Source organism: Ptychodera flava, chromosome 4 (genome assembly GCF_041260155.1).
Source record: "Ptychodera flava strain L36383 chromosome 4, AS_Pfla_20210202, whole genome shotgun sequence".
NCBI classification, from domain to species: domain Eukaryota; kingdom Metazoa; phylum Hemichordata; class Enteropneusta; family Ptychoderidae; genus Ptychodera; species Ptychodera flava.
This window is the reverse complement of record NC_091931.1, coordinates 23907287-23932496: the sequence shown is the minus strand read 5'-3', so window position 1 is coordinate 23932496 and position 25210 is coordinate 23907287. Positions and strand designations below refer to the sequence as shown.

At 38.3% G+C, this 25210-nt stretch overlaps 2 protein-coding genes across 2 annotated transcripts; both read left to right on the top strand.

The window, feature by feature from the left end:
- Window positions 1-425: 425 nt before the first annotated feature.
- Window positions 426-833, top strand: LOC139132171 (nicotinamide N-methyltransferase-like). The gene has a single exon (XM_070698561.1). It carries the CDS (start codon window positions 426-428, stop codon window positions 831-833), a length of 408 nt encoding a protein of 135 aa, XP_070554662.1.
- A 3427-nt stretch (window positions 834-4260) lies between these two features.
- On the top strand, window positions 4261-22383 carry LOC139131237 (indolethylamine N-methyltransferase-like). Its single transcript, XM_070697216.1, has 3 exons — window positions 4261-4466; window positions 15079-15286; window positions 21567-22383. The coding sequence occupies exons 1-3, from the start codon at window positions 4322-4324 to the stop codon at window positions 21979-21981; spliced, it is 768 nt and encodes a 255-aa protein (XP_070553317.1). The 5' UTR covers window positions 4261-4321; the 3' UTR covers window positions 21982-22383.
- The last annotated feature ends 2827 nt before the right edge of the window (window positions 22384-25210 follow it).

Here is a 25210-nt window from a genome sequence, read left to right as displayed (position 1 = left end):
CAGTTTAAAAAATCGGGCAAAAATCGACCGCCACCTTACTCGACGAGTAAAGATGGCGGTCAAGTTTGAATGACGGTGTGCTGAGTAATTAAACTGTCATTTTTCAGCTGCAAGGAGTACAGTTGACCATCGATATCAGGTTACAACGACTCTAACATTATCCAGGAGCAAGATTATGGCGCAATTTGTACAACGGTAACGCGAGATTCGCTGATTATGCGGCCCCCTGTGTTATTTGTGCGTGCACTGCAGATCTGCAGTGCTGTTTTACGTGGGCAAGGTACAATAAGAGGGGATTGTAGTCTTGGTAGGACATCGCGCAAGCCGCACGATCACGACCATGCACACCAAGGCTACAATTATTGCAGATAATCCAACCTGTGACTGTTTTGACCAGCAGAAATAAATGGGAGGACAGACAGACCATGGTACGCCAATCCATCAGAGAGATCATACACTGCGACATCCATAAATCAAATCCACTGGAACCAAAAGTGTATGAACCATTTGATGCCATCATGACGTCATATTGTGTGGAAGCTGCCTGTCCAGACAAGGTATCATTCAAAGAAGCCATAAAGAATATCGTCAACCTGCTAAAGCCTGGTGGCGTCCTGCTCATATTCACTGTACTCGACGAGACCTTCTACCTCGTTGGAGAAAAACGCTTCTATTGTCTGAAGGTCGACGAAACGTTCGTGAAAACAGCCGTCGTCGAGGCGGGTTGTCATATCATGTCAGCAGAAGTAAAGAGCGGCGATGCAGTGGACGCAGAGGACGAAGCGTTGGCAGATTTAAGTGGCCTATTATTTTTGTGTGCCATAAAACAGTGAGCAACTCATACACTAACTGGAACATGTAAAAATCACTTGTCATTCTAATTGTCTTTTATAAAGAATACTTATGCATTTAATAATGTGAATTTGTTGGAAACAAACATTTTGCTAATACAGTGAAAAACTTTAACACGATTGGAACTAATTAGGGATAATGGGATCTTCACAATTTTGACATTTCTCAAAAGTGATAGGGCCCCTGTAGCTGAATGTGGCAACATGGCAAACTACTCATAAAACAAGTGTGTAAGTTTAAAAGAAAAGCAGATGAGATTACATCTACTGATTAAAAATCGACATTACTTCACCATCCAATTATCCCAAATTAGTTCAAATCATGTTCTTTTAAAATGCAGCACATCCGTAGCTTGCGTGCTTCTGTAACCATCAGGGGTATTTATGCTTTCAGTCACTTTCAAATTGTTAATAAAAACGAAAATTTTAATTTTAACCGTAAAATTAACAAACTGTTGTTTCGAGTATTGGTAGATTTGAGATAACGTACTTCTCAGATTCTAATGTGAATCGTAAGTCAATTGATTAAGACAGCCTATGGAAGTCTTTGATGGTAAACAGACTTTTCAAAAATGAAATTCGATTATGAGTGGTTCATTTGATGCAAATTTCATCAAAATTTAAAAACGATGAAGTTTTTTTACAATTGACGTTATTGTTACAAATAGGGTTAAGTTTAGTTACAAATCGGGTTAGTGTTACAAATAGGGTTAAGGTTTGTTACAAATAGGGTTGATAGTTACAAATAGGGGTGATACAAGTCATAACAATTTAATGCTACACAAGAGAATCACATATTGGCAGAGGGGTATTTATTTACAAATGGTTAAAATCTTTCAAATATTTTGCACCGTGTTAAACTGGAATATACTTTCGGTTCAAAGAATTTTGTTTAATATAACAGCTTTGAAGAGCAAGAAAACGATAAATATCTTTTTAGGCCGCGTTCAAAAAAAGTGGTGAGGGGGGGGCTGGAGGAATTCAGGGGGGGATTCGAAAATTTTTGGGGTAGTCGAGGGGGGGGACTTGAAAGTTTTGCTCTGCCTATAGGGGGGGGGACCTGAAAATATTTTGACTCCCAACATTTTGATGTCGTCCAATGGTTCTAATGTTAGTAATAATTAAACAAAATCTAGAACCGTTTTGTCATATTTTATGTCTTTAATCTCGAAAAAGTCTAAAAATGTATGAATGCCATTCAATTTTCGTAGAACAAGTTGGCCTTGTAATGGGGCAGGAGCTACAACTTTTGATAATTTTTCAATATTTCTATGCAATGTATCAAACACAGTTTCTTGGTGTCTCTCTACAGCATGCTGAAAAACACAATATACAGTTTGTCAACAAAGCCCGTTTGTCTTAATATTGGTGATAATTGAATGATGCAAATGCACGGTACACGTAGGCTGTGTTGGCAAGCTGAATACTGGATAGCTCAACATTCTGTAGGGAATAGAACAAGAACACAATTGTATAAACTGAACAAAAATATTGTCAAAATAAAAAGTTAATACAACTGCTGCCCTGCTACTACATACTGGCAGTGACAGTGATACATGTAGCTCTGACTCTGATGTAGTTTAAGAAGAGTTTCGGTCATAGGACACTCAATTGACAGTGAAACATACATCTATTTGTACACAAGATCCAGCCAGAGAGCAACACATAGAAGACTAGGGGACTAACAGTTACCATGGATTTTGAATTCTGGCATATGAGAACAATCAAATATTAGAGAAAAAAGATGGGGTCACCATAATTGATCTTATACAAATATACGATGAAAAGTCAGTTTTTCTAAAATCACTTAAAATCAATATATAAAACCATTCATTTCAAGTTCATGCAGTGAATGAAATTTTCACATCTCATTGTACCAATAACACAAAAGTAAAACTTTGAACAGTAAAGACTCTAATTTAAATGGAAAAATGTGTGACTAAATGGAATCTTTTATTTTTATCAAATTTGCCATTATTACACCCAAAATTTCTGAGATTAAAACATTAATTCATGGAATATTTCAACTTCCAGTATAGTCAATTTTGCAAAACATTTTATAAGTGGCATCTAAGTTGTATATGTCTTGTACTTTTGAAAAAAAAATTGGTAGGTCACTGTGCTCATTTTTTCACAATTTGGTTAAACGTAGCTAGGAATACACAATTTTCATACTCTCTCATGATTGTCATTTTGTGTGCTTTTCAGCTGATGCCATTGAACTGGCCAGAGTTGGATAAACTCAAGTCCGCTTAGACTGAGAAATCCAAACAGTTCACTAATGCATTTAAAAATGAATCAATTTAAGAACTTGCCCTAGGTATATGGCTCTACAACCTGCTGATTAGAGATAGTGTTGAACATTTGCGTGCAGAACAACACATTACATGTTTTATACTCTGCGTGCATTCCTAATAAATATGCGGCTATATGGTAATTTGGGGGGGGACTTGAAAATTTTTGAGGGTATTGAGGGGGGACTTAAAAATTTTTGAGGGTATTGAGGGGGGGGGGATCTGAAAAAAAATAAGATTTCAATCGAGATCCCTCCAGCCCCCCCTCACCATTGTTTTTGAACGCGGCCTTAGATGTTTTTCCCTTGTCGTGGTCATTCAACTTGACGGAGGCAGTACTGACGATGTACCTATTTAATACGTTACTTTGATGCGACATTCGTTAGTGAAAACTCGGAATTTTTTATACGTACATCAACATTCTGATATTTATTTCAAATAATAATGAAAAGGAGAAGGAAACTTTCGACGATTGATAATAAGTTCCCGTCACTGCTGATGTTTAATTATATTACCTTGCCCTGTCCATTGCGTTTTAATTGGTCCAGCTAAACCACGTGACTGCCCACAAATACACAGTTATGGTTTGTTTTCATGCCCGTGAATATGAATAATATCGTAAACACAGTAACTTTACGGCTAAAACCAAAATTATGATATGTATAAGATCATAATCAAACACAAAATAAAATGGAGCATTTGTGGGCCAAGTTTGGACGCTTTTTTTCAAAAAAATCTCCGGATTTGCAAAACTTTTGCAGCGCGCACTACTCACTGGCAGGTTCTGGGGCCCCGTTGTCGTTCGCACGGGAAATTTTCGTAAATTTTGCCTGCTTTTCGGGGTTCGTTGATAATATAATTAAAATAACAGACTCCGCGCTGACCATTAGCATTTATTATGGGCGTGGGCGAGAGGAAAGCCAAATTTCTGGGCTCGGCAAGCCTCGCCCTTCAATTTTTGGCTTTCCTTTCGCCCTTGCCCACAAATAAACGTTAATGGTCAGTGCGTCGTCCGTTATTTCTACAATCATGTACGGGCTGTTCCCGTTGATTTGACACTGATTCCTAAAATGGCGCCACCTAGAGGCCACCTGTGTACGACGCATGAGCTAACACATCACCAGACAGACGACTGCACGACTGCCCTGCGCGACGGTACAACAGTAACCCAAAGGCATGGCGACAGTATACAGAGGAGATGCTTATAACACAGACTTTGAAACCACGACCTACGTCGAAACTTTAGTATTCTCCGATGTCGAAGCCATACAAATGTTCAACGCATTTCGTTTCGACATGTTTCAACAGACATTCAGCAAAAGTAAGTATTCACTTATATAACCTAATTAATGTTTTGTCTGTGTTATGGAAAGACATACTTGAATCTTTGCATGTAGTTTCCTGGCTATCAGTGATTTTGATCTCTAGCCTTTGTGATGTATGTTCTCGTCAATTTTATGGTTGTTTGAGTTCAAAGGCTTGAAATGAAAATGTGGCACGGCCTTGACCAGACATATGGCGTCGAATCCCTGCCAAAATTACGCTATGCCATTTGAGATTGCGACATGCCTTTCGAAATTACGACATGGCATGATGATATGCAAAATGCGACCATTTGGACATGAAGATTTGGCATTCGTAATTACGACATGACATCATGAGGTGCAAAATGCGATTATTTGGACATGAAGACTTGACATTCGTAAACTTAATTACGACATGACATGATGAGGTGCAAAATGCGATTATTTGGACATGAAGACTTGACATTCTTACATGAAGAATGCGAGAATTTGACCCTAGGAATATTCAATGCGAAATTACATTTGATCATGCGCAATGAAGACGCGTGATACAACATGCGGACATGCCATTATGCCATGCAGAATGCGAACATGCCATTATACCATATGCAGAATGCGGACATGCCATTAGGCTATGTCAAGTAAATTCTTTGTTTGCCGTCCTTGGATTTTCGAAAAACCTACCAGCCAGCCAGCCAGTTAAAAACAAAAACAAAAAAAAACCGGAAAAAAGCCCAACATAGATCAATCGCATAAACTTTGACTTACCATTGGTCACAAGTATAAAAACTCAACCATTACATTTACAATGCAGTGTTCAAATTATTGTGCTCTACAATAAGCACGTTGAAAGTACCGCTTGGAAACACACGTTATTAGTACAACAAGCATACTTATAATTAGTTAACCGTGAGTGTGAACAAAAATTCCATAAACAATGGCAGTAAACACCATACAGTGTGATAGTAATCGACTGGTTGTGTTACGAAGATAGTTTGTTACTGACGTAGCTTTATGCACTAGGTGGTCATGGGCAGCAGCAAAATTATTATTTAAAATGACACGATCTCAATAATGAATGGAAGCATATTTGCGACAAATGCAAAAAAATGCTAATTACGTATTACGAGGATGTTTATGAAGTTTGGACGAAAAAGAGATCATTTTTAAGTGATATTTAGAATGATGAAGGTAGTCAACACTTAATGAGAATTTCCCGTAATGGGTTTGCAACGTGTCACTGTGACATTTGAATATTAATTGTGACATGTAAATTTAAGATCGAGACCTGTATTGATGTCTATGATTGGACGTATAATTTTATCTTTAATTCATATTTATCGTATGATCAAAGCCACGCCTTAAAGATAACGTTTAAAATCCCATTCTAAAATAATACGAGAAAGGGAATACAAAGGACAAGAGAGAAAAATGCAACAGACAGGACAGGAGGACAGAACGACCAAAGAGAAGTTTAAGGCATTTAGACACAGAAGCGTATCTTGGGTGATGACACATCTTAAGCTTGTCTACCTAGAAATAAAGTATATGTAGTACCAACGAACTCTGAACGTCAAGGGAAGCAATCATCGAGCTTGAGTCTGCTTTAACAGCCGACCTTGCTCATTTGTCATCTTGGTGTAATTCTTACAGGATGCTAGTTAACTCAGCAAAGACAAAAACTATGTTGATTACTTCTCATCAGAAAAAATCGCGTTTACCAACATCATACCTGGATTTATCTTTAAATAATGAACCATTGTCTAATGTAAGCGACGAAAAACTCCTAGGAGTAATTCTGAATTGTAATCTTTCATGGAGCGCTCATGTGAATTCCTTGTGTGGTAAACTATCTAGTCGATTAGCTTTGTTACAACGTATACGTCATCTCTTGCCATTACGGGCACGGGGATTGTTCTATAGATGTTATGTTGAATCAGCCTTTGAGTGCTGTTCGGTCGTTTGGGGAAATTGTGATCAGTCTTACTGTAACAAACTTTCTAAGTTGCAAAAGCAAGCTATTCGTTTAGTTTGTTGGGCTAAATGGGACCAACCGACTGGTCCGTTGTTTAAATCATTGGGCCTGCTTCCACTTGGTAGTCGCTTGATTTATCAAAAGGGAGTCCAGATGTTCCAAATTGTCAATGGCTTGTGTCCAAATTATTTGATTAATCTTTTCCGGCATGCTAACGTTCATTCACATCCAGGTCTCTGCGCTCAACTTCAACAAACAATCTGTACTTGCCAAAAATTAGAACAGAAATAATGAGAAAAAGCCTTTCGTAAAAGCCCAAATCTGAGATCTTTCAAGTTGCAATTGTATAAATTTATCATGGATCGGGTGTGATATGTTTCTGCTTTGTGTTTTTATTGTATTGTTAGTTGCATCATTGTTTTAATTGCTGTTATTTTTTTGGACCTGGTTTTTTACTGCTTTGTTGTTTGTATTTGTACTTGTTTTGTTTTGTTTTCTTTGTCCTTCTGTAAATTTTTAATGTCGACCTTGTGGAAGATCGGCCTTATTGGCCGAACATGTTATCGACAGTAAATAAAGTTAAATAAATAAATAAAAAAAAATAAAAAAATAAATAAACGTCTCGTGTAGTCATTTGAAGATTCTCAGTACCTCTCAGCAAGCCAAGGCGAGCCCATGAGTAAAAGCAGGCCAAGACGAGAGAACGAGATAAACAACACGAGAAAAACGAATAGTAATTAATAGTTGTTTTGAAAACCTGTACACAAAGAATTTCAAACTGTTGGGGTAGCACAAAAAGTATTCTTTCAAAACCTGAAAAGTTTCAAATATTAAACTGCAAAAGTTACCGAGTATAACAAAGTATGTAGTCGTCACTCAGAAACCAAATGCTAAACATCTTGGTTAAAGTTAAAACTACTGTCTCTTTGATACAACTGCAATTATTGTAGTAAGAAGAGTGGGTTGGGTTGCTGAACAAATCGTAACAGCCTTTACTAAGTGCAAATCCTCCTTTTTAAATGTCCCTAGCGTCAAATAATACAAGTCGAGCACAGTTCCTGCTCCATTAGCTGTCACTTTTGGTTATTTATTCTGAATTCTGAATTCTTTTCATCAACTACTTTTTTTAGCCTACTTCCAATAGCGCTGATCGCGATATCAGATTTGTTACTAAATATAGCTTCACGCGCACGACATCGGGACACCGCTGCCTGAAATTTGGACAAATTTTGTTGTTGCATGCGTGGTTGTTGCAGCTTGTAGTCTGAGCCATAACTTCATATGAATTAGTGTGACTTTTAGTATGCATTGTAGCATTAGCAGGTTTTATTTTCATCCTTCTTGCGGAAAATGAGGACAAATATTTATTTTTGCATATTAATGAAAGAAAAAATGACATTCAGTGATCAGCGCTATTGCATACTAAAATACCAAATATTCTGCTGGTCAACTTGAAGACAGGCAATGCCGAATGGCCGTTGCTATTTTTGAAAACTGAATTCTAATCCGAACTCATAAAATGACCCAATCGTTTGGTAGCAGAAAAATTGATCAAAGGAAGAGCAACTTCAACTGCGTACGAACTTTTTGGGGCATTCAACAACGAACATTTCAGGGTACCTGCTTGCCCGCGCCCCGGTGCAGATCCAATATCATGATCAATCGCGGATCGAGGAAAGTGGATGGAAATTCAGTTCCGTTCCTTATTTGAAGCCAAACCAGTCAAGAATTGTTTTCGATCCGTCTTTTATGGAGATCAAAACAATTAGACGCCCTTCCGCCGACATGAAAACTTTGAGGGAGAAATCAACTTTAATTTGAAACGGTCGATCGATCTTACGGTACACTAGTCCGCTTCAACAGGAGGTGCAGATGTACACTTTACGTACAGCGGCTGACACACCCTTTTACGATAGGTAGCAGATTTGTATTGACACGATTGTACGACATTTGCGTTTTTGCGACATTTAAGTAAACTGTTGCGTGATGGCACTCTGAATATATCATTGCCGACAAAGGAAGGGAACAATGCGCCGTATTTTTAAGCAGACGATCTGGGTTTGTTTTTCAGATTTCGCCCAAAAACCTACCTGCAAGTGGACGGTAAACAAAGAATTTATTTTACGGCGCCTTATGCCATGTAGAATGCGGACAGGAGGTTATGCGCTGCGAGGTGAGGAGTCGTAGCTTTGAATTAGGCTACCTTTGCCAGTAAACTAGGGAGTCACCTTATATGCCCCGATGTATTTGCAAACATGGCCTCGAATGAGAGTAGCCCGGTCGCGAGAATTAGTTAGTACTGTAGCTCGAGGTTTTGCCCGGGTATTTGGGTTGGACGGCAAAACCAAAGCTACTGATCTAACCGTACAGAAAGTGCACATGGTGGCCGAACGGGATTCCGAGAAGGTTATTCGGCCAATCTGGCCTTCCTTGCCTTGCCGGTTTACCTTTTGGCATCTACCCGATATCTTGCTATTTAGCCAGCCGTCAGCCGTCGACAGCCGTCACACATGTAGTTACTACGTGTGTGACGGCTGTCGTGTTGACTTAATCAATTAATCCGCTGATACGGACAGCGGATTAGCAAGTTGGCAATGTTTTCGGAGCAATTATAGTGGTTTATACACAAGTTGGAGAGGAGATAAGGACTTGTCGGTAATATATAAAGCAGTCAGACGGTGTGGAGTCGAAATCTTTATTTGAAATCCTACAGTCAAAATTGATAAACTTACTTGTAGTAATAAAGAAAATAGTTTGACGGTTTGAAGTTGAACTCTTTATTTGAAATATCACAGTCAAAATTAATAAAATCAAATAAGGTAGACCGTTGCACAAAAAACCCATCCCTCCCCACCCCAGGGACTTTTTTCTCCCCCCTGTGATCAGGTCGGGACGTAGACAACACATCAGTCCGACGAAAGACCCAGTGTAAACGCAAACAAGGGTGGCAGATGGTCGTTTTCATCCAGTCATTTTATGGCGTCGGGAAATGTTCTTAATACCTGATAATCATAACTGATTAGAAGTACTTGCTATGATTTCCTGTCATGAACGGAATGTTGAAGTCTCATATCAACTTTTTATCTGACGCCTTCTTAAAGAGTTATATTCTGTAACTGCACAGTGTCAAAGAAAATCAGGCAATTCAATCCGAGGGTAGAAAGAGGTATAAGAATAGTCCTCATGTCGAGAAATTATTTTGTTGAAAATTACACAAATTTCGCATGTTTCTGAGAAAAAATGCAGCAAAATCATCGGGGACGCAGAGTTAAACCTAAAATCACACGTTAGCACAGACACGTACATCACTGTATCATCACCCTTGGGTAGTAGACCAGCACTCAGTGGTCTCTCGAGCTGCCGCCTACGGCGGCATTTTTGAACAAGAATCTTTGAAAACAGAATTATGTTGTCTTTGGAGCTGCTGCCTACGGCGACATTTTTGAATGGGTTTATAGAAGCAGAAACCTCTTCTCATTAGCATGAATCACGGTCACTCTGTGTGGAGTGACCGTGCACACAGTTGACCGTACATGAATGTGTACTTGTATTCTGCTGCTGCACTCCCCAACGGCAAGGCTGTGTTATAAATCAGTGTTGTCCTTATATTTAAAAGTAGCCGGGTAATTTAAGAAAGTAGACGGTTGAACTGCGAGGGAGCGAAGCGAACGAGGGGGGGAGCGCGAGAGGGGGGTGTCCCCCCTCTCGCAAGGCGAAAAATGAAATTTGGAGTGGAAATGGTGTTCTCTGGTGGCATCTGAGGTGACATTTAGCTGAGACTGAAACAGTACTTTTGTTGTGTGTCTTAGACGTGGTTCACATACAACAAAGCAAACAAAAATGATTTTGTTTTGTTTGTATTATTTATGACACACCTATGGTTTTATTTGCAGTGAAGATTTAACATTTAATCTTAAATCACCAGCAGTCTGCTCATTTCATTGCTCATTTCCCATTCTTCATTACCACATGGTTTCTGAAACTTATGACACAAAGTGAGTGATTGACAGAAATGTTGCAAAAATCACTAATAAATGCCAACCATACACGATCGTCGCGTCTCGCTGTCCCCAAATTTGATCAAAGCAGATATGCAGTATGGCGTCAGAAGGAAACAACCCAATTTTCTTTCAAATTTGCTCCACGAGTCCGTGAAAAAAAATGATTGAGAAGGTCCATCGAAGGACACTATCGGGCAACCCAACATACAGAACATCGAGAAGCGAAGTGAAATTGAACCCATGCCGGAATCCACGACGTATTGTCCTGTTGTCTTAAACAACGGGGGATCAGCGCCATGGTGAAGCCGTGAGCCGTGACGATGATGCGCCGGTCGGCAACACACATGCCTGTGACAGTGGATTCTAGTACATAAAAATAATCAATGAAAATAAAATACCCATTCAAATAAACAGTTGGTTCTAAAAAAATCAGTTCTAGCTCATTTTTTAAAAATTAATCTAGAAAATGCGTCGGTATTGCTCTGAGAATAACTTGATTTGTTGAGAAGATCATACTCGTAGTGACGTTGGCAGCCAGCGCGGCGGCGGAAAACTAGCTTGCCATTCTCATGAACTTCGAACCGTCGATCAAAATCATATCTTTTCGGCGCTTTTCTCTCACAAATTCAGCGAAATTGAAGTTTTTCATACATAAACTAAATGTATTGTTGGAATCAAGTATACCTTTCGAACGGGCTTTGTTCGGGAAAAATATTCCTTCGACAAGGTGCCAGTGGCCGACGCCACATTTCTTTTTACGCCATCGTTAAAAATGACCTACGATGACCTTCATACTAATCAATTACACTGCTCGTAACAAAGGCAACACTATAGGCGCGTCCATCAGCCAATTACACTATTTAACAAATAAAAAATCGGGCTCAAAAAGCAACAAATGGGCATTTAGAAACTGTTTTGTGTTTGTGCAGTTCCATGCGGGGAAAAGGGTCGCGAAACTGCTAATCGTACGTGTGCCGTCTAACAGCTGTCAGTGCAATCCCGAAATTAATAGGGCTATAAAAATAATCTAACGACGTTAAAAGTAGCGGTGAAAAATGCAAAACAGCCGGGTTATTTGCCCGGTACCCGGCTTCTAAGGACAACACTGATAAATGCAACACTGCCAGTGTTAGGATAAACGTGATGATGTTCGTAATGTCTACAAAAGAGATTGAAATCGATAAAAAATAAATCTCATAAAGCGGTAACATTTTATTAATAGCTGTATGTCTATTAAAGCTTAACATGTTGTCATACATTTTACTAGACAACAAAACAACCGGTGAATGCCAATGTCATGTTGTATGCCATCTGATCAGATATTTCATGATGAAGAAAAAGAATATTAATCTGCCATTCATATCTCAGTAAATATGTATGATTTGTGATCAAAATGACTAATTGATCAAAATGACTAATTTTGCCATGATTTAAACAAAACTGAAAGAGAACATCCCTGTCTACTTCTAAAACCAATTTTCAAAGCGACCAGGTAGGCGACTGCAGAAGATTGTTTTAAAAATAAACTAAAGAAAATGACCAAAAGCAAGTAATGTAAAATGGACATTGCAAGATATCAGCTAAAAAGTAAGCGACACATATGAGGTCTATCTAATATGCCATTCACATCGCTAAAAAATGCTTTGCCTTTGTCCTAGCCAGATATAAAATAAACCATAAGTTAAACTCAAGTGATACACATGAAAGTCAACTCCGTACATGAACTGTTACTTGAAATGTATGCAATAAAACAAAATATTGCAATAACATGCAAGAAACAACAAAACAAACTGACCTTTACAACAACAAATAACTAGAAAATCAAAGTATGCTATACACAAACCATGATCTCAATACGCAATCAAAAACAGGTGTACCTGCTTCAGTGTTCTCCCCAGGATTTTCTGGTAAAGTGGCGGCCAATTTGCATAACAACAACTATAATTATTATGGTAATGAGTTTCTATTGTTTACCAAAAATTACTCTGATTTTGTATTTTGGGAAAAAAAATTTGCTTTGACTCGACTAGTCAAAAAAATTGAAGCAACCTCTGGAAAAAAATTACTACCAGGGTGGGTACAAAAAAATTTGTCGCCATACCCATTTCCTCCAGCTCCCCCAGAAATCAAATGGGCCACCCCTAACAATATCTCTCTGATACGAAGGAACATGAACGTGCAAAAGTGTGACGTCTCCCTTTAAAGATGGCGTCGCTTGTAGTGAGAAACCAGCTCTCGGCATACAAAACCCGATAAACCGTAGTAATTTGGCTAAATAGCAAGACATCGGGTACATGCAAAATGGTATACCGGCAAGGAAATTTAAAGGAAGGCCAGATTCTCCGAATAACCTTCTCAAACGACCGAACGGATTCCCGTTCGGCCACCATGTGCACTTTCTGTACGGTTAGATCTGTAGCTCTGGTTTTGCCGTCCAACCCAAATACCCGGGCAAAACTTCGAGCTACAGTACTGCAGCCATGGAGCTAAAAAAGGATGCTGCTGCTCAGTCTCGGGCTACTCTCATTCTAGGCCATGTTTGCAAATAGATATAAGGTGACTCCCTAGTTTACAGGCAAAGGTGACCTTATTCAAAGCTTCGACTCCTTATCCTGCATCGCATAACCTCATGTGCGCATTCTGCATGGCATAATGGCATGTCCGCATGTTATGTCGCACGTCTTCATTGCACATGAACAACTGTAATTTCGCATTAAATATTCTTATGGTCAAATTCTCGCATTCTTCATGTAAGAATGTCAAGTCTTCATGTCCAAATAACCGCATTTTGCACCTCATGATGTCATGTCGTAATTACGAATGTCAAGTCTTCATGTCCAAATGGTCGCATTTTGCATCTCATCATGTCATCCTGTAATTACGATAGGTATGTCGTAATTACAATTGGCATACCTTAATTTTGGCAGGGATTCAACGCCATATACGTAACGGAGACCATCACCATGGCATGTCAGGGACTGGCGATGATCGACTGGAAGAACTGTGGACAACCTGTTGCACAGGTTGCCAAGCAACCTGTTTCCAGACATTTTGATTGCTTATGTTTCTAAGTATTTTTAAACGTAGATGAAACATTTAAAGTAACTTTGGCCAAAATAATTTTGAGGAGAATGTATGTAGGTATTTAGGCAGAGTGGGAAGGTAGGTAGATAGGTGGGTAGGTGGGTGGGTAGGTGGATGGATGAATGGGTGGGTGCAATGCAAGCAACTACATGTACTATGCAGGTAAGAAGGCAGATACATGCCTATCTGCCCGTCTACCTATCTCTACGTGTCCTTTTGTCAAGTTGTCACAGTTCTGTGTCCGGCTGTCTGTTTGTCTGTCTATATCTATCCGCCTATCTTTCTGCCCACCTAGCTGTTCTTCTGTCTTTGCAGTGTATGTCTCTTAATTCCTATTTTAGGTATCGAAGTTGGAGAGTATTTTTAGCTCACGTAATGTCATAGCGATGTCTGTCTGTCTGTCTGTCTGTCTGTCCGTGTGTGTTTGTGTGTGAGTGTGTGTGTGTGTGTGTGTGTGTCTGTCTGTCTATCTGTCTATCTGTCTGTTTACGCGATAACTCAACAACCTCTGAACAGATTCAAGTAAGATTTACTAGTCAGGTACCATATGCTAATTGCAAGAACTGATTAGATTTTGGTAAGTGCGGCTTGCATTTTGATAAAGTTATGAAATATCATTTTTTTCATATAATGGTTTCCTATGGAGGCAGGAATGACAGTGTCGACGTATTTCAAGAAATACTGCACAAAATTCATGAAATTTTTCATAGATGACAATCTCAGAACATTATGATGATACTGTGAGTGTCATGTCAATTATCTGCTCATTTGAATATTTAATGAACTTTGTAATTTGTGATATAACTCTAAAATTCCTACACTAAATTTGGTGATACCTGCTACAGATATTGATCTCATTGTACTGAGAAGCATTTGGCAGTGTCAAGTTAATAAATAGCTCATTTGCATATTCAATGATGATTTGCCACTAGTCATATAACTCCGAAATGACTGCATCAAATTTGATGAAATATCTTGCAAATACTGATCCGACAGGTATCTGACCGTGTTGTGAAGCATTTAGTAGTGTAAAGTTAATTAAGGGTTCATTTGCATATTTAATGAACTTTGTAACTAGTGATATAACTCTGAAATTATGGCATCAAATTTGGTAGAACCTGCTACAGATATTGATCTGATAAATATCTAGTTGTCGCGTGAAGCACTAAGCAGTGTGAAATTAATTGAGGGTTCATTTGCATATTTAATGAACTTTGTAATTAGTGATATTGCTCCGAAATTACAGCATTAAATTTGAAAGGTAGTAGAGATGTTGATCTGATAGATATCTAATTGTCCAATGTTTAAATAAGCATTTGCATATTAAATGAAGTTTTGTAATTAGTGATTTAACTTTGAAAAGTACTGTGCTGATCTGACAGAGATCTGATTGTTCTGTGAAGCGTACTACTATGTCATGAACCTGTTGTAAACCACGTGAGCACATTCAGTTCACATTTGGTTGCCATTTCGTTTGATTTTTGTTTCCTATATGAAATGTATGTATAAATACTCTGCTATTGACTCCGTTCCAGTTTACCTGATTTCACTTGTTTGTTTGGTTTTCAGGCGACTTCACAGGACCTCGTTTGTTAGAAATTGGTGGAGGTCCAACCATCGCCAACGCAATACATGCCTGCACAAGATTTCCTGAAATCATTTTCTCCGATTATTCTGAAAAGTGCAGACAAGCCGTTGAGAAATGGGTCAAAAATACCCCAGGCGCAGTTGATTGGAGTCAGTTCATTAAATTCGTGTGTGATAAGGAAGGCAACGGGTAAGTTTCCAAAGAACCAATCGCTACCGATACCATGGGTAGAAAAGGTATATCAATTCGAGTTTGGCGTGTTTAAAAACACAACGATGCTATCTGGCACATTACGAACATAATTCATTGCGTTCAGGGGCACATGAGCAATGTGGGTTTCTGATAGTTGTTGTCAACAACATCCCCTTTTGTTAACAACCAGGCTGTGCACGAATGTTTTCACTTGTTTCGGTCTGTACGCCATCATCATGTAATGCTGAAGCTCAATGAGATGTTATATTTTAGAGGAGACAATAGAAAAAAATGCAGTCCAAACAAAATAAGGACAGAACTTCAAACGAAACGGAATTTCCTTGTGCACGGCTTATAAACAGCGAGGGGCCGAGTGATGTGGCAATTATTTCTAAGCTCAGCCGAGAGGCGTAGATAAGTTGAATGAAGATAAGTTTCTTTATGTCATGTCAGAACTGAAATACACATAGAAAAGTAAAATAGTAAGTACAAATAAATAGCAAATATATATATATATATATATATATATATATATATATATATATATATATATTTATATATATATATATATATATCGGAAATAACAGTGCTCGATGCTAAAGCAGAGCTTTATAAATAATAACACAAAAGTACTTCAAGTACAAAGTAATAATATCTGTTACTTAATTTTCATGCATCCTGCAATCACCAGACAGAAGAAATGAAAGGGATTCTTAGCTCAACACTCTTATATATGTATGATCGGGTCGTACTATTCGATTTGTAGGTATTGTTAAAATTTGATAAATATTATTTGTTTTGTTGGCGACATTTTGAAACCAACTTTGAGCGTTTGTTTAACAGCGTAGATTTGTCAGCATTGATAATGTGTAGTTTTTCTGATATACAAAGATTACATCGCTTGCTTATGTTAGAGTAACTTGATGCTTTGTCAATAATTGACCACGAAATGTCGAAGACCTGGTTCTTTTGTTTCAAGGACCAAATGTACTTGGATAACTCTGTGCAGTGCCGATACCTTTCGTTTCGGAACGATTGCATGTGATTAGCGAAGCACGTCTTGAAGGTGTTATCAGTGAGTCCGATGTAGACCTTCTCCGTGTTGTCCCCGTTGATACCTTGACCTTGTAAACCACACCTTTGACTTGACAATTACCCTTCAAGGGGCATGTAGACTTGTCCAGGCAATTACAATCAGCTGGTCGAATTTGACGTTGGTCTCTGGTGATTACCCTCTTATTATGCGATTTGATTATACTAGCCATATTCTTCATACAACTGTAACTCACTTTAAGGTAGTATGCGCCTCGAAAGTGAAAGGCTTAAACTTTTGCTCAAACTTTCCTGAATGAAACTTTTAACCATTCTCTTACCAAATCAACAATAAAAATCGGGGGTCACAGTGCAAAGTTTGGAATTAGCGAAACAAATTACCCAATAATTTCCGATATTTGAAACTCAAAATGGCCGCCATTCCTGTGTTAATTCTATGGGGTAAAAATTAAACTTTGGATGTTCGAAAAACTTATCATATGAAAGGTTTTCTTTCTCCAAGAGCTTTAAAATGAGCCCAAGCAAGTGGTAGATCAGAAAAGAATTATAGAAATTTGACAGTCCGACTCTCTGTCCCCGAGGCGCGTTCTACCCTAATTGTGTTTCTATGGAAGATCTTATGAAGCTTCATAAGATCTTCCATAGAAACACAATTAACGTGAGTTACATATATATAATATTTGTAGTTACCCATCAAAATATACCCTCTTTTCATTTTAAGGTAGAATGCGCCTTGGAACAGACATTTCGTCTACTATCAAACTTTTCAAATTCTTTTCTGATATACCACTTTTAGGGGCTCAGTTTAAAGCTCTAGGCTTAATCGATAAACTGTGTCTATTTAAATCTTCCATGCTTAAGACATGATGAAACTTATCCTCAACTGTATTGCATCTAGTGTAGATTACATGTTTTAACAATGATTTTTGATCTGATACGCCTCCTGTCACTATCGTTTTGGTCTGATACGCCTGTCTTTCACAAAGGTTCCAAAATTAAAGCAATCTTCTATTTTCAATTCACTTTTATACTTACTGCACGTTATACTTATTTTCGCTGCATTTCTTTCTCTTCGCTCATCAAAAATGTAACATCGTATTTATTAGTTTTTAACCAATATACTTCTGTGCATTATCCTGTAACTATTGTCCAAATGTCTTATACTTCCCGAAGCTTTGAACGCCTACAGGCTGGACTTTGTAGCAACATGTTAAAACATGGATGAAGGATTATTATAAGTATATCGCAAAACGGCGTATGGGATCAACTTCACTGAGTGTAGCAAGAAAAAATAATTATATTCGATACAACTATAGTCATTATTGGCAAAGATCCTGTTTTTCCAAAGTTAACGACTTATCGGCAGCCAAAAGTCTAATGTGTTATCATCGTGCAAAATGCAGAAAATACGGGCAGAAATTCCATAAAAATTGCATGGAAACAGGAATGGATGACTGTGGCAATTGAAACCCTGAACGCGATGATCGATGTGTTACTAACTAGGATATCAGGTGTGCTACATTGGATTCCGCAGACCAGAGTTCGGACATTTTTTCACCGTTTCTTGTAACAGTTTTGTGTCTGATCCCGTGATAAAGGATACCATTCTGTCAATTATAGCGTCGGTAACAAAAAACAAATCATACTCATTTACTATGGTCTCGCCAAAACGATCTGACAAAGTATTTAAGAGGGATAAAACTTTGGCGTTATCTTTGACCATTCTTTGGTATTTCATTTAAAATGTATGAACCTAGCATGAAAAGAGAGACAATTATCAAGGAACATTTTCCTTACAAACCCTTGTTTGGTATTTCCCGATGCAATGTCGTTTTCAACTAATCAGAGACTTTCAAAGCTGTGAAGATGCCGTTAAACTGATGTAGGTGAGCTAATATGTGCAGATTTGCACCTTTACACTGGCCATGTCTCATGATGTCACCAACAAGATTACTATGACCACGTAAAACTGCTGATCTGATGTGCAGATTTGCACCTTTACACTGGCCATGTCTCATGATGTCACCAACAAGATTACTATGAGTTTACAAAATTAGACAAACAGATTTGAACTTTGGCTAGAGTGTTGCACAAATCAGAAGATGAATACGGCAACTTTTTGTGAAAAACACCACAGTTTACCTTGTGATTATAACAGTATGAATATGACCTTCGATGGTTTGTCTAAAGAGGTATCTTGGTGAATGTCAACAGGTTGCACATAATTCCAAAATGTACTTAATTCACCCTCCCCCTCCGAAACCAAATGTACTCTCCGCGGGGGCAGTAGATAACCCAACTTTAGCTGCAATAATTGTAGCCATGGTGGGCTGGGGCCTCTGTTTTGAGGTTTGTGCGATGCTCTACCAAGGCTTCAATCCCATCATATACTTGCCCACGTAAAACTGCTGATCTGATCTACAATAAGATGGAATTGTAGCCTTGGTAGGACATCGTGCAAGCCGCACGACAGAGGCCGAAGCCGCACGATCACGATCATGCCCACCAAGGCCACGATTATTGTAGCTAATACAACCTATGACGTTATTGACCAATATGTGCAGATTTGCACCTTTACACTGGCCATGTCTCATGATGTCACCAACAAGATTACTATGAGTTTACAAAATTAGACAAACAGATTTGAACTTTGGCTAGAGTGTTGCACAAATCAGAAGATGAATACGGCAACTTTTTGTGAAAAACACCACAGTTTACCTTGTGATTATAACAGTATGAATATGACCTTCGATGGTTTGTCTAAAGAGGTATCTTGGTGAATGTCAACAGGTTGCACATAATTCCAAAATGTACTTCATTCACCCTCCCCCCTCCGAAACCAAATGTACTCTCCGCGGGGGCAGTAGATAACCCAACTTTAGCTGCAATAATTGTAGCCATGGTGGGCTGGGGCCTCTGTTTTGAGGTTTGCGCGATGCCCTACCAAGGCTACAATCCCATCATATACTTGCCCACGTAAAACTGCTGATCTGCAGTGCACGTACAAGACACGCACTGGGCCACGTTATCAGGCTGAGCGAATCTCGCCTTACCATGTGCAAATTTCGCCATAATCCTGCTCCCGAATAATTAACCTCATATCGATGGTAAACTGTACTCTTTGCAGCTGAAAAATGACAGTTTAATAACTCGGGCACAAAGTCGACTGCCATCTTTACTAGACGAGTAAGATGGCGGTCGTGTTTGAATTGACTTTGTGCCCGAGTCATTAAGCTGTCATTTTTCAGCTGCAAGGAGTACAGTTGACCATCGATATGAGGTTACAACGATTCGAACTTTATCCAGGAGCTTGATTATGCCGCGTTCAAAAAATGGTGAAGGGGGGGGGGCTGGAGGAATCGCGATTGAAATCTTATTTTTTTTCAGATCCCCCCCTCAATACCCTCAAAAATTTTCAAGTCCCCCCCTCAATACCCTCAAAAATTTTCAAGTCCCCCCCCACCAAATTACCATATAGCCGCATATTTATTAGGAATGCACGCAGAGTAAAAAAAACATGTAATGTGTCGTTCTGCACGCAAATGTTCAACACTATCTCTTATCAACAGGTTTTAGAGCCATATACCTAGGGCAAGTTCTTAAATTGATTCATTTTTAAATGCATCAGTGAACTTTTTGGATTTCTCAGTCTAAGCCGACTTGAGTTTATCCAACTCTGGCCAGTTCAATGGCACCAGCTGAAAAGCACACAAAATGACAATCATGAGAGAGTATGAAAATTATGTATTCCTAGCTACGTTTAACCAAATTGTGAAAAAATGAGTACAGTGACCTACCAAAATTTTTTTTTCAAAAGTACAAGACATATACAACTTAGATGCCACTTATAAAACTGTTTTACAAAATTGACAATACTGGATTGGACGGTTAAAATATTCCATGAAATTAATGTTTTAATCTCAGAAATTTTGGGTGTAATAATGACAAATTTGATAAAAATAAAAGATTCCATTTAGTCACACATTTTTCCATTTAAATTAGAGTCTTTACTATTCAAAGTTTTACTTTTGTGTTATTGGTGCAATGAGATGTGAAAATTTCATTCACTGCATAAACTTGAAATGAATGGTTTTATATATTGATGAAGTGATTTTAGAAAAACTGACTTTTCATCGTATATTTGTATAAGATCAATTATGGTGACCCCATCTTTTTTCTCTAATATTTTATTGTTCTCATATGCCAGAATTCAAAAATCCATGGTAACTGTTAGTCCCCTAGTCTTCTATGTGTTGCTCTCTGGCTGGATCTTGTGTACAAGTAGATGATGTTTCATTGTCAATTGAGTGTCCTATGACCGAAACTCTTTTTAAACTACATCAGAGTCAGAGCTACATGTATCACTCTCACTGCCAGTATGTAGTAGCAGGGCAGTAGTTGTATTAACTTTTTATTTTGACAACATTTTTGTTCAGTTTATACAATTGCGTTCTTGTTCTATTCCCTACAGAATGTTGAGCTATCCAGTATTCAGCTTGCCAACACAGCCTACGTGTACCGTGTACCGTGCATTTGCATCATTCAATTATCACCAATATTTAGACAAACGGGCTTTGTTGACAAACTGAATATTGTGTTTTTCAGCATGCTGTAGAGAGACACCAAGAAACTGTGTTTGATACATTGCATAGAAATATTGAAAAATTATAAACAGTTGTAGCTCCTGCCCCATTACAAGGCAAACTTGTTCTACGAAAATTTAATGGCATTCATACAGTTTTAGACTTTTTGAGATTAAAGACATAAAATATGACAAAACGGTTCTAGATTTTGTTTAATTATTACTAACATTAGAACCATTGGACGACATCAAAATGTTGGGAGTCACAATATTTTCAGGTCCCCCCCTATAGGCAGAGCAAAACTTTCAAGTCCCCCCCTCGACTACCCCAAAAATTTTCGACCCCCCCCCTGAATTCCTCCAGCCCCCCCCCCCACCACTTTTTTTGAACGCGGCCTTATGGCGAACTTTGCACACGGTAACAAGAGATTAGCTGATTATGCGTCCCCGTATGTTACTTGTTCGTGCACTGCAGATCTGCAGTGCCGTTTATGTAGGCAAGGTACAATAAGATGGGATTATCGCCTTGGTAGGACATCGTGCAAGCCGCACGACAGAGGCCGAAGCCGCACGATCACGATCATGCCCACCAAGGCCACAATTATTGCAGCTAATACAACCTATGACGTTATTGACCAGCAGAAATAAATGGGAGGACAGACAGGCCATGGTACGCCAATCCATCAGAGAGATAATACACTGCGACATCCATAAGTCAAATCCATTGGAACCAAAAGTGTATGAGCCATTTGATGCCATCATGACGTCATATTGTGTGGAGTGTGCCTGTCCCGACAAGGATTCATTCAAAGAAGCCATAAAGAACATCGTCAACCTTCTAAAGCCTGGTGGCGTCCTGCTCATATTCACTGTACTCGACGAGACCTTCTACCTCGTAGGAGAAAAACGCTTCTACTGTCTGAAGGTCGACCAAACGTTCGTGAAAACAGCCGTCGTCGAGGCGGGTTGTCATATCATGTCAGAAGAAGTAAAGAGCTTCGACGATGAGTTGTCAGATTTGAGTGGCCTATTATTTTTGTCTGCCATAAAACAGTGAACCTTATACATCAATTCTAGAAAGAACTGCATAAACGTGCACCAATAGAACAGTTCTGGAATGTTTTTGGTTTGATATGAAAATAACAGTGCTGTAGATAAACTATTGGTGATAAGTTTGACCTTGATTGGTTATAGAGGGAAATTGACGGATCGCCACACTACCATTTACTTTCAATATTAATATGTTTACTACAAGACGCAAAAGGAAAATTAAAACTATATCTTCCAGTTGAGATTAACATATGGTGTACAAGGTAACACTTATAAAAGTATTTCTACGTCTGCTGTGCGATAATCCTTTGCAACAGTGTAATATGGCCAGTTTGCTTTTTTAGCTCATATTTGTATGTCTATAAATACAAAAAAGAGCTTATATGGTAAGTCGGTGGCGTCCGTATGTCTGTATGTCTGTATATGTATGTATGTATGTATGTATGTATGTATGTATGTATGTATGTATGTATGTATGTATGTGTGTATGTGTGTGTATGTGTGTGTATGTATGTATGTATGTATGTATGTATGTATGTATGTATGTATGTATGTATGTATGTATGTATGTATGTGCGGATGTATTTCCGTCCGATGCAAAAGCTCCCAAACAGCCGCACCCACCATCTTAGTATTTGGTGTACAGATAGACCCAGGGGTTGATATGTGACGTTGTTCAAATGAACATGTCAGTATCAAAAATATGCAAGTGAGTGAGGGTATTAATTGATACAGCCTACACATCTGAGTCAGAGCTTCTATGACCTTTAACTTATTTGTATGCAGTATACTTATTACGTGTAGGAGTGGTGGCAGTGACTGAAACAGCCTACTCCACTGACCTTGAGTCATTTCCTGTCATATGATTGTTCATGAACTGATACATATTGGCAGACCTGCTGAAACCATGAAGGACTGTGTTGAAACATTCCTTTGCTAAGCCTGTTCCTAAAGTTGCCTCCAGTACCTAAAGTTTCAGACCTTATTTACTTTTGTCATTCTTGTTTTTCTGGTTTAAAGATTTCTTGATGGGCCAATTCAAACCAAATATGAGCACACTGTCCTTGACGGTATTTTTATTACTTAATATAGCTAGAAATGTCAGTAATGTTTGAATCCTTAACCCTCGCTATACTGCTTTGAATAAAATACAGCAAAGAGAACACTCGACAGGAGAAATATCTATTTCTATAATTAATCTTATGTATTTCCCTGTTCTGACACAGCTTTGTTCGCCTTCAACACTGAGCGACAAAATGTTTTCATGTTGTTTCATCACATCACAGATTATTATAAATTAAAAAGAAAACTTTGTTCGGTTTGTGTTATTTTCTTTGAGTAGTTTATTTTGGTTATTTCAGAACTAGAAAACAACAAGAGATACTTTTTTTAAAAATTACAAATCGTACTGACAGTACTAGGACACATTAGATACCAAATATTAACTGTGCAACATCGGGCATCGTTTTATGACAAAAGTGCCAAAACCATGGCGCACAATGAAATGATTATATTACTCAATTCAAACACTGTGGCACAACAAAAACTCACGAAATATAATCACATAACTTAGCAACGTCATAACTACAGAAGATTGAACCTAATGACAAAACTTTATCGACTGAAATGACAATGTTCTACATATGAGTGCAAGATGATATGACTTAATATCAAAATTGCGTACGATTATGACTTCTCTATACAACACAATTAACCGACGATATCACACACTGAAATACTACATAACACAAACGCGCACACTTACTACGTAATAAAAGCGCACAACAGCTGCGGAGCTCTACAGACCTCGCAGACAGCACTTATCTGCGCCTGTGCTGCACGAGAAAGATTTAACGATTGACCTGGCCGCCTACCTCTCGTTGTTTTATCCGAAGATTGTATTCAAAACTTGCTGCAAACAACCCCGGGATAAATATTCCACCATGCGCAAAGCCATGTTAATTTATGCTAGACAAATGGATGCCGTGATTTCTGGCAACAAACAAAAATCATGGGCTCGGTCATGCAGGAGGCACCGAGATCGTAATCGTAATTCGTAATCGTAATTTATTTCTCCAGAATTTGGATTCTCCAGATCTTTTTCATTATGTTAAATTCTTACCATTTTTTTATGTTCATGAGCACACAATTTTAGAGGTTATAAGGTCTGTTAAATCCCCGGCCTTCAGATCAAGTTTACAAAGCAATCTTGCGACAACCCCTGTTCCAGTAATTTGCTATCTAGAGGGACATGTATACCTGATTCTAAGCAACGAATACTGGAAACCAGCAGGTCCTTTGACGCGTAAGGTAATCCCGTTCCTCGAATGTAAAGACCGTAAAAATTTGCTCAAAACCTCTGTAGAAGACTTGACACCAAGATTCCTTTTCGTCAAAGAAAAATTAAACTTATTTTGTTGGCAAAGTAATAACATTTTACATCATTCCGTATATTACGCTTTAGTTTCTAAATACTGCACCCTTTGTACAATGTATTGATGCTTAACTAAATGGCAAAGTAGTCATCCCTGGTCCCAACGCTAGTTGGCAATCATTATTAAGAGTTTTGACATAACTTATGAAGTTGACCCCAAAATTGAATTTTTTGAGAACGTAAAACATAAAGTTCGTCTCTCCAGTGTCAAAGGCCTTTCGAAAATCAAGAAACAAAACCGCACTCTGTATGTGCACGTAGTTAGCATAATCGATAATGTCACAGATTAATCTCACGTATTGTCCTACAAAGCACTTTTTAAGGTATTCTATTTGGTCGTGATTTATAATTCTGCCAAAACAGGCTGCAATCTTGCAGATAAAACAAAAGCAATGATCTTATAATGTCACTTTCTACTTAGGTAAATATGATGGCAAAACTGCAGGTATAAATATTGTCACCCTATAATTTCCAATAGTGCCTTTTCCATACATTGTCAGTTTGCTAAAAGATTAAACAAGTAACTACAATAGACAAACACAGAGAAAATTTAAGGTAAAATGTTGTGTCCTATTGTTTTATACCATCACTTCAAAAGAGGTGAACAAAGATTTGCCTACTGATTTATTCAATGGAAATGAAAAAGTTGCCATATGATGTAAAGACAGCTGCTTAGATCATCAGATCAGATTTATTAGCAATCCAAGTTATCTTCTTTAAGCCCATGTGGCGGAAGCGTTTGATAGCCGAGGCGTGGATTTTGCTTGTTCAACAATAATATTCCACTTCTTTGTCTTTTGGG

Coding starts and splice junctions, on each gene's coding strand:
- LOC139132171 (XM_070698561.1), top strand. CDS start 426: ATGGTACGCCAATCCATCAGAGAGATCATACACTGCGACATCCATAAA.
- LOC139131237 (XM_070697216.1), top strand. CDS start 4,322: ATGGCGACAGTATACAGAGGAGATGCTTATAACACAGACTTTGAAACC. Junction 4,467..15,078: donor TCAACAGACATTCAGCAAAA/GTAAGTATTCAC, acceptor TTTGGTTTTCAG/GCGACTTCACAGGACCTCGT. Junction 15,287..21,566: donor TGTGATAAGGAAGGCAACGG/GTAAGTTTCCAA, acceptor ATTGACCAGCAG/AAATAAATGGGAGGACAGAC.